General features: G+C 38.6%; 1 protein-coding gene across 1 annotated transcript in view; it reads right to left on the minus strand.

Annotated features, from left to right (window-relative positions):
* The window catches only part of LOC138004521 (protein mono-ADP-ribosyltransferase PARP14-like), a 40354-nt gene that overhangs the window by 15026 nt on the left and 5328 nt on the right, over positions 1-20000 (minus strand). Inside the window, exons 2-5 of the mRNA XM_068851055.1 lie at positions 18388-18891; positions 15197-16770; positions 14150-14338; positions 10791-11427 (exon numbers count right to left, since the gene is read on the minus strand). Coding sequence (XP_068707156.1) covers positions 10791-11427; positions 14150-14338; positions 15197-16770; positions 18388-18847 — 2860 coding nt within the window. The 5' untranslated portion in view covers positions 18848-18891. The remainder of the gene's footprint in view (positions 1-10790; positions 11428-14149; positions 14339-15196; positions 16771-18387; positions 18892-20000) is intronic.

Consider the following 20000-nt stretch of genomic DNA (forward strand, 5'->3'; position numbering starts at 1 on the left):
TACAAATTTGACCTTTTTAAACTTGTCGATTGTAAATGTTAAAAACTTCTTTCTTCAAATTTTCTTTCAGAAAATTAAAGAGTAAGTATGAAATAATACTCGGCTGAAGTTTTGATGTTAGGGATTGTTTCTTATGCGTTCCACGTTTTCTCGAAGTTGCGGTCGGATTCCGTTGTTTTGAGTACGAAAAACCAGCAAAAAATCGATTTTTCAAACTTTTTGTAATTTCTCCCGTACAATGAATCGCTTGAACCCTAGATCTATCTATCTATCTATTTAGTACTCTCCCAACCCAACATTTGTAGGCTTGAATTGTGTGGGTTGAACAACAAAATCTCATAGTGTCTGATAGACCTAATAGGTGTCACAAAATGAAATATATTTGTGCTCGCATTGAATTGAACTTGGTCTGTTGAAATAATTTTTATTAATTTGGACTTATTGGTGTTGTGTTAGCTTTACCCTGTCATATTTAACATTATGTTATATCAGAAGCTCACGGGCTTCTGATTATATACAATATTAAATGGTGGACAAATTTTACTGTGACTCCTAAAACTACAGTCTCAGTCACTGTGTTTAGTTTACGTAAATGGCATAGTAATACCTCTTACTTTTGTTAGGTTAATTTGTTAAACAAAGTTTATCTATTATCTTCATTTGTTTGTTTGTATTGTCTATTTAGCTTTCATTATCAATTTTTAATGAAAGTTGATTTATCCTATGAAACGAATAATAATGTTTGACAGGTCAGTGAATGACTTTTCCAACCCTCTAACAGTGGTCAAGATACAGCTCAAAGTGTTTTCATCAGCTGATGGCAAAGTGCAAACCCCAAAGCCAACTATCAAAGTTAATAGAAACAATTTTTATCCCATTCAGAGTAACTTTTTCAGCCGATTCTATTTTGAAACACAGGGTTCATGATCAGAATCGTATATTTAAAGCATTCAAAGTTTGTGAATCTTGTAATGAAGTTATGTTAATGGATGGTCTTGGCAGATTTCCCTAAAAAAACACCAATATTAGAGGGGTTCACAGTCTAAATAAGAACATTTTCATGGATAGGTAAAGAGTACAATGTACAAGGTAGGGGAGGAGTATCAGGGAAAGGCTGAGGGGATGCAATGCAAGTCTGGTTAACCTTTGGGCTAGCAGCAAAGCCCACACATGTACGCATTGCGTACCTATTTTTTTTATGTTGGTGGCCATTTGCGAAGCGAAGTGAAATTACCGCACACACAGCGTTCACGTGACTCAAAGTCAAGGTCATTCGGCGTGACCAAGGAATTAAAGCATAACGTAAGTGTCTTCATTAGGGGCGATACGACGTTTTCGCAAGAATCCATTTATATGCTATCAATTCGCTAAGAAAGAAAAGGGTGCTCCCATTTATAGTACTTGGCGTCCTTCTCTTTTAGTTAGATGCAAATGAAATTCAGGTAAAAGGCCGGCACCATCACTGTTCAAAGGAGCGTGGGCGGCATTCATGTGCCAAGTGTGCCAAGATTCTAAACAACGGCGTTGCTAGTACCGCCGATTGGTGGCAGCGACGGTTAAAAGCAAGGACGCCAGTTACTATTACATGAGCGCTTTTTTTCTTTTTCAGCAAATTGGTACCACATAAATGAACCCTTTAGATGACGTTTGATCACCCCTAACGGAAGACACTACATTTAAATTTCTTCAAACCAGCGAAGCATCAAACTATGTCTGATTATCAACCTAGTTGCAATGTGAACCTTTACTTATGATTTCGCTGCATTCGCTTACGGATTAAAGACGAGTCTGCCACCGGCTGGGAAGAAAAGAGAGATCCTGGTTCCAAAGTATTAGTTTACGACAAAACCGGTAACATTGTGGTCGGCCTCCTGTTCAGGCGAAGGCGAAAACAAAAAAATTGTAAACGAAAGAAAAAACAGAAAGAAGATACGAAAAAAAAGTTCATATTGAATGGTTCGCGTGAGGGACTTGAATCCACGACCTCCAGATTGTACTGGGCTCAGAACACCCACCTTTGAACACGAGTCCTCGCTTAACCCTTTCCTGCCCAAGACAAGACGATTTTATTCGTCGATGGGGCACCCCTCGGGGAGGAAAGGGTTAAAATATATTTATTCGATATATCCATGACTTCTTCGCAGTGAAGATTCAAGCCAACTGTTAGCTGTTCATTTTGTGACAGTCTTTATAAACTCGTTCGTGGATATCACCAGGGTTAAGCTCATGCTTTCCTTTCGTTGCTGTTTAAGTAACTGCACAAGTAAGTAATGTTTATAAATGCAAATATCTAAAAATCATAACATTGCTGAATTCAGCAGTCCAAGTCTCTTCATAATGACAAAAATGTGGACCTTACTCACTCTCACAACTGTACACAAGAACAAAATGGTTTCGCCGTCACGAGGTAGTAGCCACAGTAACGAATTCAAAAGATGCAACTCAATCAGGTGTTTTCTAAACGGGGTAGGACGGTTTGCGAGATACTCGAGAAAACAAAGCATAAACTGTTAACGAGTCCACACGCCTTAATTACTGGGTTGCCTATGGCAAACCAGTCGGAAAATGGGTAGATTATTTTTTTATTACTGGGTTGCCAAACCCAGTCGGAATCTCGGTTTCATTTCGTGGGTTTTTTTGTTATTTTCCGTGTCGGGAAAAGTCTTGCCTGTCACTCCCCTGCTAAGTGGTGTCTTTATGCATAGAGCCTTCTGCGCGTATTGTCTTAGGATCGAGAGGGTAGTGGGAAATGCGTAGATTTCTCTGGTGGAAACAGTAGAATGATTAACGTAACCGCCAATGGCGTCGAAAGTCATGTAACGCGAATGGCGCTTTAGTGGATTTTTAAGCAAAATATACCCTTATGGAGCTTAATAATGGAAAGTCAATTGGATACTGAACAAGGAAGGCGCTGAAAAAAAAATCTGGAATCTTAAAAGCGACGAGTAATGGACTTCGACAACAATCTGTCGCCCGTCGAGCCGTAATCAAAGTGAGATGTAGTTCTAATATTGTACGAGTGTGGTGTTTTGTACAACGCTGAAATCAAATGGAAACTTCTCTAGTAACTTATGGGTTTAACAAAACAGAGACTTGAATCTGTACTCAATTCTGCACAGTCTTCTGCTAACAATTGGAAATTTCACAAATTCCTGTTAGTCAAAAATTATTTGAAAGAAAGCTTGTTGCCCATTTTTTGCTCGATAATTCAAGTAAAGGGTTTTTCAGTGAAGGGTTTGATGCTAAACACTCGAGGGAAATTTATTTACCATGTTGCGTTTTTGACACGGAGTGTAATTTGACACGATTGTGTTTCTTGTCTTCACGCACGTGTTAAATGAAATAGGAAGGGTTTTTTGCCTCTTATAGCACATATGTTGTTTGTTTCAAAAAGCATTTCGCTGGAAAATGCTGGCTTTTATGAACTCATCATGTGTAATGTGCGAGCTTAACGACTCTTCTGTTGTGTTAACTTAATTAAATATACCGTGGCTCGTAAGTTTGCATTTGTCGTCTGCTGTAAACTTGATTTCCACACTCAAAATTACCTCCAGAACCTACTTTTTGCGTAAAATAAGCTTTTAGAATGATTTTCGTTTCTTCTGTGGTGATACTTGACGATTCGGGAACATTTTGTGAAAAAATATTTATAACGGGTCACACGCGCAACTTGCCCGATGATGCATATAACATCCACTTGGCCTTTTGACATCCCATTGAAAAAAACTCGAAAAATATTCGCAGACCGGTCGCTTTCTCTGAAATTTGAAAGGATGATTGCTAACAAATATAGAAAGATTTTCACAATAACTAAAAATTCCTGTGTTAAGCATTAGAATTCGACGAAGAGGTAATGCGACTAAATTTCTCGCGTGCGTTGCTATTTTTATCATTTGACTGTCGTGCAAATTTTGACAGATAATATTAAATTATGAAAAAAATATCTAGGTAAAGGTAAAGGTACACCTTTTTTAACGTCGGAAGTTCCTTTACTCTCTGGAGAGTATTCTCCCAGGAAGCCGACGGATAGATCGTTAAAAAATCTTTATTTTTAGCTGTTATTACTCGGGCCCCGTAGGGGCTCGAGTTATAAAAGACGTTAGATTTCAGTTTTTTTTTTTTCCTGTGCAGCAAAATGCACAATAGAAAAACGTGGCCGTGTTTGATTAGGCAATGCACAATAGAAAGCACGTGGCGGTGTTTTGATTGGGTAATGCACAATAGAAGCCACGTGGCGCTGTTTACTTTTGTTATTTAAAGCAAACCACGTAATCCAAGATCATGATGCGTTGTGTGGATTACTGAAGATCGGCATTGCGTTGGCTTAATCGATTTCTTCTTGGGGCGCTCAAAGCACATACAAAGAATGGCATACGCTTTTCGCGGTAGACCCACACTAAAAGATGTCAAGCGTCAGCTTCGAAACGGGTCGTTCCGCGAACTGAATGAAACAAGAATATACTCGAATGTAACTGAAATGGACGCAACTATTGAAAGTGATACAAGTCAAAACACTAATTCTTTAATAAGCAGCAGGTACCTTATTGAGAACTACTCTAAAGATGACAGCGACAAAGAAAATAACTCCACAAACAAATGGACGCTATATTGGAATCTTCTGAAGACAAAGTAAAAACATTTGCACAGCGAACAAATGGCCTCACGCTGGTACCATTTTCACCGCGAACAAATAGCCTCCCGCTCAGTGTACCATTGACTACGGAGATAAGTTTTTTGTCTATTACGTTTTTTTCTTTTTCATTGTTAAACAGTTTGTTTCTTGTAATGGTCTAGCTTATATCCTTTGCTCAAATAGCCATATTAGCGATCGTGTTCACTGCCATCTTGTCTGTACAGTTCTTTTCTAGTTTCACAAGATTTGATGTCATCAGTGGAAAATGTGATCAGCTCTTTAGAAAATAACAGTTATTTGATTCTCAGTGATATTAAAGACTTCATTCCGAAGGAGAAATACAGGTCTCGATAAGCAAAAGTTGTTTACTTTTGTTTTAATTTGCGTTATCATCGACATAGACGTGCCCGAGAACCAAGCAGAATTACAGAGAAAAGGCTGAGACGTCTATTTTATAACAGCAGAAAAAGGAGGAAACTTGCAGGAACGTATTTGGGTAACAACGTACCGAGGTCATCCACATTTCATCGTATTACTAGCAAGGGAGATCACTTCCTCGTAAACACAACAAAAATATCTACCTCAGGTATGCGTTTAAATCTAAGCACGTGGTACAGTGTATGTACCACTTTTCCAAACAGCGTGGATGAACAGGTAAATGCAAAATGAAACTTAAATCTATGCAGAAATCAGCAATACCCGGTATGATTTGTAAAAGAATGTTTTGTTTTCTCAGAAACGAAACGTATCTATTTTGAATTTAGAGTGAACTATTTACACAGCGAGTTAGAGTGGCCAATCGAAACAGAGTGTGTAATTGGAAATCTAAACATCTACGAGATACAAAAACAAACTTGTGAACACGTAAACCTAAAATATTCCAAATCATAATGCTGACAAACACAAAGGCGAAAGAAATGGATTATGCATAGGACGTTTTGAATATCTGAATGATTTTGGGTTAGATGAAAGCGATATATTGTTTAAAATTCCCAAGTTATCCCTTTACGTGTTAATTAGTAATGCAAACAAGTCTTAGTAATAAATTGGATTAACGAGGAACCAGTGATTGTAAAGCTAGTAATTGCCATGGTTCGTATGTAACACGTAATCATGAGACGATTCACGGAAAACGGAATTTGAAATGTTATGCTGGGGTAAGTATTTGAAGGTAAAATAGGTATTTGTAGACTTTATTCTTCGATGTATTGTGCACATAAACGAGTATATGTTTTTCTCTTTAAATGAGATTTTACTGCCCTATCAGTAAAAGACGATTAATGACACGTGACTCGCGTTCTTTGTAGTCGGCCGTTCAAGGTCATAAAATCAACGGTTTTGTTGTAAATAAAACGAGGACATAAAGAATTTGTTCCCAGATCTCAGATTATAACGTACACCTACACAGGCCAAATCTGTTACAGCCTCATTTATTATTGCTAAAGAGCACGTGTAATGTCTACCTGCTACACAGTAGAACCTGTGCAACTGGCTACTTTAATAGACAGAGTCTAGCTATAAAAGCCTCAGTCAGCCGTCCAAGGTTCACCTGGCAGTTTGTCTTCTATAGTAAACCAACTAGCTGTTTGCAATTTGTTAAATTTTCCCCCTCCCTCCCTTTGGGGATGGGTTGGATATATCGCTTTGCCTTCATTAAAGGGGCTAGGTCACGCAATTTTAGGCAATTTCAGCATTGATCAAATGGTCATAGAATTAACTGAAATAACAAAATAACGGCTCAAAACTATAGAAGAACTCAAACAAAACACAGGAAAGCTAAGAAGGGACAAGGATGGACGAAACTAGGGAGGATTGAAGTGGATTGCATTTGGGTAAATTTGAAAAACGTCGACCCACCTTTTTTCAAATTTATATCAGTTTATATCAAAATGTCATTTAAACAGCTGGAAAATCATTCTCAATTGTTATGTGGCCGTGATTTTGCAAATGAAAGACTCTTGCTCTGCCAATTTGACGTTTAGAGCTCATAACTAACAATTTTAAACAAAATTGCCTAAAACAGCGTGACCTAGCCCCTTTAAAATTGGGTCCTCTCCTGTACGGTGACTTCCACCAAGCTTGTTGGCTCGTTTGCCTTGGTACATCGCTCGCTAACCAATACTCTTGTCCGATCCAGCACGTGCTGTTTACTACTCAGCTCGTAGTGCTGGGGAGATAAATGAGGTTGTTCTACGTCACGCAATCTGGAAGTCGCATAGGCTAACCAGCCGCAAGGCAGTGTTCCCCTCAAAAACGCCAATACGTCTGTTGTCTCGTTCTATTGCGCCTTGCGTTGTGCGTTTAAAAGCTAATTATGCATGTTGATTCCAAGGAACACCGTTGAGAGAGTTTGAGTTCACATTTCTATCTTTATTTCTTTCGAGTTTCAATACACGAAGCGAAATAAGAATGACAGGCCAAGTGACCCACACTATAGTATTCCATTCCGGAAACGAAACACTACTTTTGTTTTTTGAAATAGTTTCTTGATAAAAGTCTAGTCCACCGCATGGCATATTGCTGGTACCGGTAAGTTCAACCTTTGCAGGGACATAACCTAGAAAAATCCTGGTTCACATCCTATTGATCCTAGTAAAACAATTGTCAAGGTGATGTTTTAGTGTATGGCTCAAATGCTGGTAGGGAATGTGCAACTATGTCACCATGTGCCATTATATAATTATAATTATGATAGGAAATTAATTACTTCCCCGTAATTATCAGTTGTAAATGTAGGAAATGATCTATACACTGCCTTATCAAGCTTGTCGAGACAAACATATTTCATGTTAACAGAATTACCTGCCGAGAAGTCATAGCGTTCAACACAACTTTTCAGATTCAATACATCCCAAGTCATACTGGTAATGTACTTGGAAGTTGCACAATAGATTTTGCTTACTGTATGTCTTCGATAGGTACTTTCCAAAATTTGGTCACAGAGAATTATAATTCTTTTATTTTTTTCTCAATGCGTGAATGGGCGGAATTCAACAAATCCTGCAATCTGATTGGTTCCGGGAGCGGGTGGAATTTTCTCATCCGGCCTGCTCACGGCAGGCGGAAACCTAGCCTTAATTGCGTGAGCTTGTTTGATGACCTTAAATTTCCATTTCTTTTACACCGACTCCGTTTACATACAAAGGTTATTTTTCATTAGTCAAGAGGTTTGGAAATGGAATTTCTCTTGAAACGTTCAGTTTGTAAGTCGCTTTAATACTGCATTCACTATCAAGCGCGGTGCGAGTCAACAATTAAAACAAGTGATTTCAGAGAGGATGGGGAAGAGGAAAAAAAAAAGTTATTTACCAGCAAAGGGTCGGTCTGTATAGCAAAAAACTGTGACATCGTTCTTGAAAAAGCAGCAATTTCAAGGCCTGGGTCACAGTTTTTCCCTATACGGACCTCCCAGCTGGCAAATAACATATTTATTTTGACAATTGGGTGCATATTACTGCGAGTATTTAAATTACAACAAATGGTATATTTTAAATATTTGATTCTCGTGCTATGGATTCATTTGGCATGGCCTCAAGGAACTTTTGCACTTCTGGAAGTATTTTCAAGTGTCGAGATATAGTGCACATCTTCACGTGACAAGGTGACCTTTACGTGCACCACTGCACGAAAGTTTGGTCATCTTGGAAAGATGTTTTCACATCTCACCTTCGTTTCTCTTTCATTTTTTTCTGCAAAAGATGTTTCGACGAGTCATTTCTTTTCATCTTAAATCGTTCAATTAGCGTTTTCTTTCTCAAACACTGAGCAAGAATACCCATCGATCAGTAAAAAACGATGTCAGGCTTAGCCACTTTGGCATAAATACACTATTTTTACCTCGTTTCCATGGTCCAGTGGTCATTGTCACCACCTGTAATAAAGATAATCTGGGTCCGGGTATTCACTACATGCACAGTCGAACATCATGAGAATCGCAATGTAAGGCCAATGTGAGAAGGACAAACTTCTCTCTGTTCTTTTCTTTAGCGCTAAATTAACCATACACCACTCACTGTACTTTTGCAGGCCCGAGTATAGGCTACTTATAGCCTCTTGTTTGAACATAAAAGATGCAACACTTGACGAGAAATAATATTTTTGCTAATACTATGTATTTTTCCCGGGAATCGGGTTGAAAATGAGTTAACAAATTTGCATACGTGCGTTGAAATGTGATACACGAGGAGAAAGGAATTTTATTTCTCTGACAAATGATTTTGTCATTGTAGTGCAAGATGAAATTTATTTGGGAAGCCAACAATATTCTTTTAACCTCCTGGTTAATCCAATTTTATTGCTGCGACTTGCTAGTGCGAAGATTGTGTACATGAAACTCGCGCTTCTTGCGAATTTTGAGTGTCATGAAATTACATAATTTGCGTGACAATATATCCCTTTTTAATACTCTGACCCAAATACATTCAGATAGTAACAAACTTCATATTTACTTAACCATTTCTTCTGCTTTTGTGCTTGTCAGCATTGTGATTTGCGGTAATTCGCAAGTCTGTTTTTGTATCTCATAGATGTTTAGATTTTCAATTACACGGCCACTCAACCTCTCGATTGTGTAAATAGTTCACCCTGAAGTCAAAATAGATACGTTTCTCAGGAACCCGACAAAGAAGGCTTCCTGGCCCGACAGAAGAAATCTAAATATTCAGTTAAACATTACAACAAAATTAACTAACGACGGAAGTTTCCTCGCTAAAAAGTACTTTGGCCCCGGACGCACTGGGCAATTTTTTGTTTATTTTGCGAAAAAATCTGTCACCAGTTACCTGAGACAAGTGCGCCCGGTGATTTTTAGATCTACCAAATTTTGTCAAGGTTTACCAAACTTCAAAGACGCCGTCGTCCTGCCTCGGAGCAGGACAAATTTTTGTCAGGCGTGAAATCTGACAGATTTGTTAATTAACACGCCATGATTTGAAGGAAAAATTTGATCTGTATTTTTAGTCGGAGTATTTCAGTCGGCCTTCTACGGACAAATCTGTTGTGGTATTCTAGAACCAGTTGCAGTCATACAAGGTGAAGCCTCCACTGGCATAGTAGAAGTAGCAACTGCCTCTGCTGGAGTTGAACGAATTCCAGGATGAAAAAAAATAGAATGCAAGCAATAATATGCCGAGGGAACATATTCGATCCAACCGGTTAAAGATCACCATAAGCCCATCACTCCTGAGATCTCATGTAACCTTTCCGGCGAACAAAGCGGAAGCGACGGTGTTTATTTTCGTGTGATTGACACTTGTGGTTAACAAATATTTTGCTGTGTCTCAGTGCGCCCACGTTTGACAAATCGAAAATTTGGCAGAGACAAATTTTGTCGAGATTTTTGGAAGGGCCAAACAAATTTTGTCAGTCCAGTGCGTCCGGGACCCTTTGTTCTACTCTGAAACATTCTTTCCCGTAGTTCATTCAGTTGACACGGGGTGATCACGTGCACCTTTACGGTTGCCTAGCACGTGATCAATTTCTTCCTCTTGACAAAACGTTAGAGACTGCAAAAATGTTCGTGTTTTTAAGATCTTTCAATGAGAATTCGATTCATAGTTATATATAAACACTATGTTATTTTTTTTCTTCATCTGTCTCTTGGCTTGCCTTTTTCTGGTGCAAACGCAAAGCCAAACAATGTTTTGACCTGGCATCAGATTAGACCGTCACATTATGAAGCGGAAACAACACCTTTAGTCTTTTCTTGTATGTGCAATAAACGTTTGCTTAGTCCAACTGCTAGACATGCTGGAAAACGTCCGTCAGAGCAATTTGCAGTTAGTTTTTTGCCAACTATATATTTAAAGAAGAAACGAGTGAATTTTACTCAAGAGCGTGTTTTGTTATCTTTAAACTGAATTTATTACGAAAGCTTAAAAGACTAAAAGACCTTAAAATGGGACAGGACATTACAAAATAATTAAACGTGTGAGCCAAAGGGCCTCTGCTGGCGCGACATGTGGGTGACCCCTCAAATGGTCTTAATGACGCCCCACTTGAAAAAATTAACTGGAACGCTGCAGTTCTTTGTGTAACGCGTACCACAGGCAACTCAGTGTAAGCTTTTGGAGCTTCTCGTTTAGATTCAATTTTAGGACATTATAAAAGTTAATACCTATCTAACATTACTTGGAAAATACAAAAAATAAAACCAAACCTGGAATAATGTGAATAACTTTAGGCGCTGCTAAATTGCCTCCGTTTGTCATCACAGCTGAGCCCGCAACTTGATTGCCCAGTTGGCTGCACTCTTGTTGGATCTGTGACCCGCCTTGTTTCAAGATGGCTTTGCTCAATTCACCGGCATTGTTCATGTTCATATCGGTGCTGATAACGTTTAAAATTGCATCAGTTTTTTCCTGAGTCAAATCAGCATTTATGACTTCAATACTGGGGCCTGTGTACTTACTCTTACTTGGTCTGACCAAACCATGTTCAGATGACAAGCCTGGTGAACTTGCTGCTTTTCTGATTCCAAATTTGGATAGAAGTTTCCCGAAAAAACCGCTAGTCGTGTATTCTTGGCGTAAGTTAAACTTAGATTGCAACTTGGCTACCTCTTGTTTGAAAGCAGTGACCAGGGCCTGATCTTGTTGGTACACCACAAATCGAATATCTCTCAAGGTGGACGAAGCATTTGTCTGGCAAAAGCTCAAAATCTCTTCCAACATTATTCTTGAGGCTTCATTGGGTGGAAAGTTTAAATTCCCCGTGCCTATAACAGGAAAAGCTATAGAGCTCATTCTTAGCTCTTCGCCTTTCTGGAGACACCTCTGCACGATGTTTCGTAAAACCTTGAATAAAAAGAAATGAAATTGTAAAATGTGGAAGTCTGTTACCAAAAGACAGTATTGCCATTGCTTGCAGGAATCACAATTTCGCCATAAAAAAGAGGGAGTTATCATGCCCGAGATAGCAATGCTCAAGAGCGCCGGCAAACAGACTGTCTTCTCATCGATATGCTTGCGCGAAACTTGCAAACGCACGAATATAAAAGCCACTTATGAATAATGTATAGTGAAGGATACCTTCATATTTAACTAATATCCCGATTAATGAAACGGATTAATCACACGCAGTAATCTTCACTACATTTACTTGTTGTGGTTTAACTTTGTCTTTGGTTTGAAATTTTTTTTAAACCGGTTCATTTCTTTTTCAAACCAGTATTTTTTTTTTAATCAACTGCCTAAAAAAAGGGATTTTCTTTTTTGGGGGTGTAGATAAAAAAAAAAAACTAGGGGCTTGGTTTTTTTAAAGGGGGTCTAAAAAAGAACTCAGTAGTCATCTTTTCCTCCCTTCTACTCACCTACCCTTCCCTGATCCTCTCCAGTACCTCTATCCCACCCCACCCCTCCTTCACGCATCTATCCCCCCTAATGCCCACCCCCTCTATACAAGACTACTCACAGACATTTCATATTTCTCAAGACCTTTCTGTATACTCACCAGAATTTAATCTTGTACTCCCTACCTCTGGATCTGCTGCCTACTCCTTAATCCACTTTATCCACGAAAGCAATTTAGTTCCTCAGAATAATTTATAAATAACTGTTTTATTATTCACCCCAGGCACTCTCGGTCAAGAGTACACAAATGTCTAATACTACACCAGAACCACATATGGCAGAGTCACGCCCAACGCACTTGCGTAAATGATTTCTATAGAGACATAGAGGAATTGAAAGGCCACCTAAAGACAAAAGACACAAAAAAATTATTATTTAGAGGAAGATTTTTACAACAAGGCTAAACATTTCTTGAAAAAAAAAACAAAAGAGCACCTCCGCCTTTCAGGAAATAAGGATCGATCTAAGCCGAAACAATTAAAAAAATGGAACAAAGGAAATGGTTTACAGGAACGGCAAACTCTTCACAGGAAACAACTTACAAGAAAGTAGTTCCAAAACGGTAAATGTTCCAAGTCTTTTCCCAAGCACACAGTCGAATTTCTCGCAGAGGACAGCAAATTACGGAAAAGTGGCTAAAGAAATTATGCAGAAATCAGCAAGAGAATTGTCAACACATCCATTCCATGCACAGAAAATGCCCAACAACGAATGGCAGCTCCAGCATTCCTCTCTTTGATAGAGATCGACTCCATGGCAAAATGTCACCCTTGTACCCCAACATGCTTACTTTTAATGGTAATGAAGTTACTTTCCAGTTGTATACTGCTCTATTTAACTGAAAATATGAGGGAGAAATATTTATGAATTTTGTATTATACAAGTTATATTGCCAAAGGAATGATTAAAGAATATCACTGTTTTTTCATTATGAAAAGTAGTCCTTCTTGTGAAAGACATAAAAGGGTTCAGCTCTGACGAAGGAATAACACTCGAAACGTCAGCTTTCAAATTTCTTAACAGAGGTCAATTTATCATATCAACTCAATTGATAAATCCTTTTCTTTATTTCACTTCCCCATTGATATAGCACCACAGCTTCTTTGCAAACTAAACCCCTTTATCCTACATGTGAAAGAATGCTTTTAATTACTTCCACCAAGCATGAAACAATATTCTTAACCCAAAAAACCAAGACAACGGTTGTTTTAAAACACCACAAATGAGTGTTACTCCAATCACTACAATGCGTGCCACTCCCTTACCTGGACTGCAGTGTCTGACACTTGCAGACCGCAAGTGAGCTAACCCTAATTGAGAGCTCAACCCTAATTACTAAATTGCAGGCAGTGCCTCTAACCTTACATGAAAGCTAACCATTCAAAATAAGTGTTTGACCCTAATCAGTAAGCTGAGCATATAACCCTAAACTCTAAAAAATTATTTTTTACATGCACTAAATAATTATCATTGTCTTTCATAGCATGATAGACAACAATCCATCATAATAATCGTAAAAATGATGATTTCTCTAGTTTATTTTATACATACTTCATAAAATTAATTACAGAAAGATATCCAAATATGTTAAAATGGGCAGTGTTCTAAAAAAATTAAACCAGTTAAAAAAATGTAAACTGCTTTGAAAAAAAAAGAACTTTTCAAACCAAAAACAAAATTAAACCACAACATACTCACTTTATTCTTTGCATGCGCATGTCTTTTACACAACTTATATGGAAAGTGGGGAGGGTAAGTGAGAACCCGGATACTACATACATACATACATACATACATACATACATACATACATACATACATACGCCGATCAGATCAAGCCACTGATCCAACGTAAACCGTCAGGAAGATTGTCCACGGTTGCTTGCTTCGAACCCCCCAAAAAGAGCATCCGAACTAGTGATCGAAAGGTCGCAGATTCGACTCCTTCAAGAAGCACTCGAATTTTCCCGAGTATCACCCTGTCACCATCGAATAAAGCCTCGCCGATGTATAACAAGGTCACTTTGGGAAACGGATTCCTGGTCCAAAACAATGCCAGTTAAAACTTGTGCCCAAATAAAAGGGGAAAATGACTTTGATACAATTTGCTGTTCTCTAGCAGATTTTTTTTTCAAGTAGTTATAACATGATCATTTTAAACGCTCACCGCTTCACCAATGCCTGCCTCCCATGGGCTACAGTTGGTATGAATCACGTGACTGCAGAGCAATGCGAACCCAGGACTGACTGTAATGTCACCAGCATTTGGAGTTGTTACGCTGTTCCTCATCGCCGCACCACCCGCCTTGAGGATCGCTTGATAGCATGCTCCTTGTGAACTAACCAGGATTTCAGCCTGTGATTTAAAGAAGCGGATTATTAATTAATCCAGAGGAAATTTGAATCTTTTTGGACACATGGATGTTAGCAGTAGGAGACACAGGCATTTATTCCTTTATTTTCATTTTGCCACACTACATCAATTACAGAAAATACAAGACTACCAAATAAAGAAAAGAAAAATAAAGAAAGAAAGCGGCAAGGAAACCTAAATAAAACTTTGGGGCTCGCAAAAAAATTAGGTTTCCTCACAAACTACAAGAAACAAAACACCATGAAAATGCAAATAGGGCGAGAGTCAATCTTACAATGAAAAATCAATATTTCGAAATAATGAATTCTTTTGAGCTCATTTTTAAATGATGCAAGAAAAGAAAAACTGACTGGGAATATCCAGACTGAGTGCATAAAAAAACTCTGGGCCTTGGAAGAAAACGGAAAACTGCCGTATATTTATTCTACAGTACGGTAAAGAAAAAGAGAAAGCAATGCCTGATGTTATAGGTATGGTTAGGATTATTTAAAAAAAAAAGAGTCCAATTTTGAGGGAAGATTAGTTGAAGTTGAAGTAAGTGAATATTGAGCAATTTAAGCGGGTTGAGTTCCTAAAAAATTGGATCTGTACGAGCAACATATCAGGACTTGCTCGTTCTTGCAGAATCACGATTCCATTAACGTTAGTTTTGAAAGCAGATCCACAAACTGCGTTACAATAGTATAGTTACGGAAGTATCAGAGGGTTGTATAGGGAGTACAGGCAGAACGAAACTACATCTACAGATGACACCAATCGACTAAGATATTTAATGGGCAAAATTTCCACTGAGTTTTATCACTCCAAAACAATCGACGGAACTAAAATCACCTAACACACCTTTTCAGCCTCAATGACCCCAGCTCTCCACGAAACTTGGTGGCCAGCTTTGGTGGCGAAAGAAGATCGATCATTGTCACCTCCAACTGCTTCCCGCTGATCACCTTTATCATCGTCACCACCAATGACTAGCTCATCATCGTCATCACTGCTTATGGAGTCAGAACTTACTTGTGTATCTTGTACCTTACCTTCCTCTCGCTTCGAGTCAAAGCTCTTCTGGACAAGGATCGCGCATTCATAGTTTTTCTCTACCGTTTTTTCCAGACGATCTCCTTTACCACTGGCATAAAATTTCCTCAGCCCAGGCTGTTTGATGTCAATCGCTTTACAGCTGACACCGGCCACAATAGTGTTCAGTTTCTCTCGTGCCCTCTTAATGCCTCTTTCATTGCCAAAAATAACAAAATCTTCATCTTTTCCACTTTCCGCAATTTTTACCTTAGAGTTTGCGAGTTGAGTTTCAATCAAGCGCAAATCGTCATTACCATACTCAACGAGATATTTTCTAATGCCTTTAGAACACGTAAATTGCTCTTCTAGAATGCTGTTATTTCTTAAGAAATAATTTAGCTTCTTTACAGCTTCGGTGACATGTTCTCGAAATCCGACAATAACGGTTTCACTGCATTCATTCTGATGTAGATGAACATCTTCTCCAACATTGACTTCATTACATAGTTGGCGCCATTCTGATGTTTTCAACATATGTTGGTTCGTGGCATCTACAAGAACTCTTTCCTCTAACGTTAGCATCTCCACAAGACTGGCAACCTGGTTAACCTGTTCAGCCGAGGTGCCCACGATGCGAACCTCCTTGTCAATCACATAGACAGCTTCAACATTGTTCTTTTCTAACTCGCATTTCAGTCTCTTAAGACCTTCATCTGAGCCTATCACCTCTAAGATGCCTTTTGATACAATTAGTTTTTTTTCCACCAAATTCTCGTCAAGTCTATGGAACTTCATGGCTGCCTCATTATATTGTTCCGGTGGTCCTTCGAAATGGATCTCCTCTGCTTCAGGATCCAACGTTATCTCCAGTTCCTTGTTGTGCTGTTGAAGCTGCTCTGCAAACTTTATCTTCTTTAACAGAATAATGCAGTCTTTAGAAATGCTCTTTGAGAACTTTAAATACGTTTTCCTGGTTTCTTCACGATATATCTCCTCTAACTTTGCCTTAACCTGATCTTCAAATGCTTTTGCTTCTGAGCTCATGCAAACAATTCTGGCGCGGAAAGATTCATCCAATGGTTTGATCAGCGGTGGGTTAACCCCTAGGCATGCGGGAACGTCAAATAACCGTGTCTTCACGGCTTCCCAGAACTCCTTTTTAACTTCAACATCATGCTTGGCAAATTTTCTTAGGTAGCTTTGGACTAATTCAATACACTCTGACTGCCACGAATTGGTTTCGTCTTCTCCACGAAACACAACAACAGCTGTTTTCTTTTGTAGGGTCCACTTGATTTCACTTTTTTTCGCAGATAATGCCTCCTTCAACTCATCATGATGTGATGTGGTTGTGACGTATTCCATTACATCCGCGTCCACAACCATGTCTAACCGCAGGGCTGAAAATGAAACAAAGTTTGATGTGCATGATTTACTTACTCTTGGTTTTCTTAAATTATTTATTTCTAATTTATAGTCTATCCCTTCAAATAAGAGTGTACTTAAAAGAAGAAAACGCCGCAAAACGATGAAAGCAGCTGGTTTCATTCTCTTTTAATTTCTTTATTTAGGTGTTCTTGCCTTCAGGGCCCGGTTGTTCGAAAGCCGATTAACGCTAATACCAGATTAAAAATTAACCAAGGAGTTTATTTCTCTACTCCCAAATGCTGTTCAACGCTGATATTCAGCACAACTTTACAATAGAAGAAGTCAATCTTGAAAAACAAAAATATGCAAAAGAAACTTTCACCAAAAAGTTGAAAAAATGGAACAAAACTTTACGCTAATCCTGGATTAAGTTAATCGGCTTTCGAACAACTGGGCCCAGTCGGCTAAGTAACCTATGTGCCTCACTTGCAAGATGGGCATCGTCTAATTTCTAAATTTGAAAACAGGTTCCAAAGACAATAATTCTAATGTTTATGTTGTTCTGAACCGAACCGAAGAAGATTTAAACACAAGTAAAAGGTCATTTTTGGCCAAGGTAAAATCTGTCAACGTGATAGACTTGAAACATAACAGCTTAAGCTAAGGAGGCTCAAACCAGTTTTAACACTTTCAACAAAGTGTACTATTTGGAAGGATCGAATCTACCCAACTGTTTCATTTGATGGCAATGTTGTGATACCATATGAAAAACCAATAAAGGCTTAACAAGATGCACTCATTAATGTGACGTAATATGTTACCATGGCAACAAAAGTGCCATCTAAAGCCGTGGTCACCCCATTTTTTATTACTGGAGAGTGATTAGCCCGCTAAGATAAAACTCTCTGCAAAGTTTAAAAAAACATCTCTGGAGCAGATTCATAGCCACCTTCAAAGATGGAAAATTTTAGGGTGGCTGCGAATCCGCTCCAGATGATTTTTTTAACTTTGCAGAGAGTTTCGCCTTAGCTTGCTAATCACTTTTCTGCAATAAAAAATGATGGTCACCGAGTTCGTTTTTTAGATATAGGGGTTTGAACACAAGATTTAGGGAGTTTTTTTATGGTTCCTTCGTTGCCATGGTAATTTATCACGTCACACGTCAGCTTGTTAAGCAATTATTGATGTTCCATATGGTACCATAACATTGTCGTTAAGTGAAACAGTGTTGTAGAGTTAATCCTTGCATGAAGGCATTTACTCTAAATTGTTGAAACCGGTTTGAGCCACCTTAAACAGTGTTCAGTTTTCCTTTCTTAATCTTGCTGATTAAAATATTTACTAAATAGTGCCTTTGCCTGTCTAAAAATGCTATTAAAATAAATATGGCAAGAAAACGTTTAATCTTTTCGCTGGTCATTTCTTGAAACATAGAAGACGGGATGGTTAATCCACATCTATAACGAGTGTTTGGATTATTCCCATTGGGTTCAAGGTGCTTCACGTGCACGGAACGTGGTGAGCTGCCAAGGTGCGATGAGCGGTACAATTTACGATACCCCTTGTTGCATTTTTCAGTCTTAAAGTTGTTACTTGTGATTGGTTCATGCATTGTGGCCAATGGATGAACAAATCTTTTTTCTCCTCACCACTCATCCCTGACTTGTCTACATCTCCAAAAAAAGCATGCCCGTACGTAAAGCAGTCCCAAATGTGGAGAAGAAGAAAAAGAGGAAGAAGAAGAAAAAGCAAAATAGGAGAACTTGAATCAGCACGGTTTAAGACATCTTCATTAGTCGTCGGTCCATTCCTCTCCCAAACGACTAATTTTTTCTCTTCAAAACGTTCATCTTTGTCGATACCAAGACTTTGATTTTCTCCCACTCTGGACATGCTCTGTTCTCGATCTTCGTCCCCGAGATCACGTCCTCTCCCTTTTGGGGTCTCAATATCTTGAAATCCCCGAAGCTCTTTTTGTATACTCTCAAGATTTTTTGGATTTACTGCAACATCGGGGCAACAAAGAAACCGCTTGATAAGGACCTTTGGAATATTGGGAAATTCTGTTTTTAGTTTGTTTAGTGTTTCCTCTGAGTACTCCAGGTTCATGCTCTTGTCGACAATCTTTGCACTGGATCAAGGTGCCGTTTCACCTGTAAAATAAAATCAGTAGTTGGTTCTGAATTTCCTAAGGTTCTTTTCATTTTATGTTGCTTCGTCATTCATAATCATATTTGTCACCCCTTACCCCCTTCAACTATGTTTAGCTATGGACTGTTAACTGTCCAGTAAAGGCACGCGCTTCACAGTTTCACAAACTTAAAAGTTGCCCCCCCCCCCTCCCTCCCCACACTTAAAAGTCTAAGCACGGTACAATATGTTATTTATAGATTTAGCCAAGCCTGAAACCGGGGCTTCTAATCCCAGAAAGCAATATAGTGTATTTCGAGTTAATCATGCTTCTGCATAAAGTCCAAAATTAATTGTCATTAGAGAGTGTAACGACCGTCAAAGTAATTATCATAAGAAGCCTTTTTGCTTACGGTTTTGCGTTATAGAATATTAAGCCGGTATTTAAGTTGCCTTTCGAGTCTTTCCATTATTTTCCCCCAAAGTCCCCCAAAGGAGCATAAAGAGCCTTTGGCAGGATGCGCGAGCTAGAACAGTGCCATATTTGTAGATATGATGCAGCTTTTTCACGCCGCAGTAATCGCAACATTTCTTCGCAAGCAAGTAACTTACGTTGTTTTTTGTTGACATAAAATAGGCGAAGCAAGTCAACGCCGAAGTTTAGGTTTTTCAGCTTCAAGTTTTCTCAAGTTTCTTCAAGTTTCCAGCTTCAAGTTTCAGCAAGTTTTTTCAAGTGTTTAACCATAGTTAATAGATGTAGGCTGGTTATGAAAGTCGACAAGTTTCTTTGTTTCATGTTTTTGTTCGCTTTTTTGGCCTTGACCCTGCACAAAACCCGACAAAACCAGGCTTTTTTCGGCAGGATAACCAATCAAAAGCTTCGACTAATTTATTCGAAATTAACTTGCGAACCAAAAACAAAAGATGTGCAGGGTCACGGTCGGTTCAACATCTAATTGCGACTGTACTGTTCCTGCTTTTGAAATTCCCAGTGTTTCATAACCAGTCCCTAGATTAACTATGGTTTAACATTGTTTCAGTGATTGCAAGAGCAGGACCAAGGTAATTATTTTGCCTCATGCATATATAACTAGTTTTAGCTTACACGATCCTTTAGCCGTGCCGCTTTATC

The sequence above is a fragment of the Montipora foliosa genome, chromosome 5, assembly GCF_036669935.1.
Source record: "Montipora foliosa isolate CH-2021 chromosome 5, ASM3666993v2, whole genome shotgun sequence".
Taxonomy (NCBI): Eukaryota; Metazoa; Cnidaria; class Anthozoa; order Scleractinia; family Acroporidae; genus Montipora; species Montipora foliosa.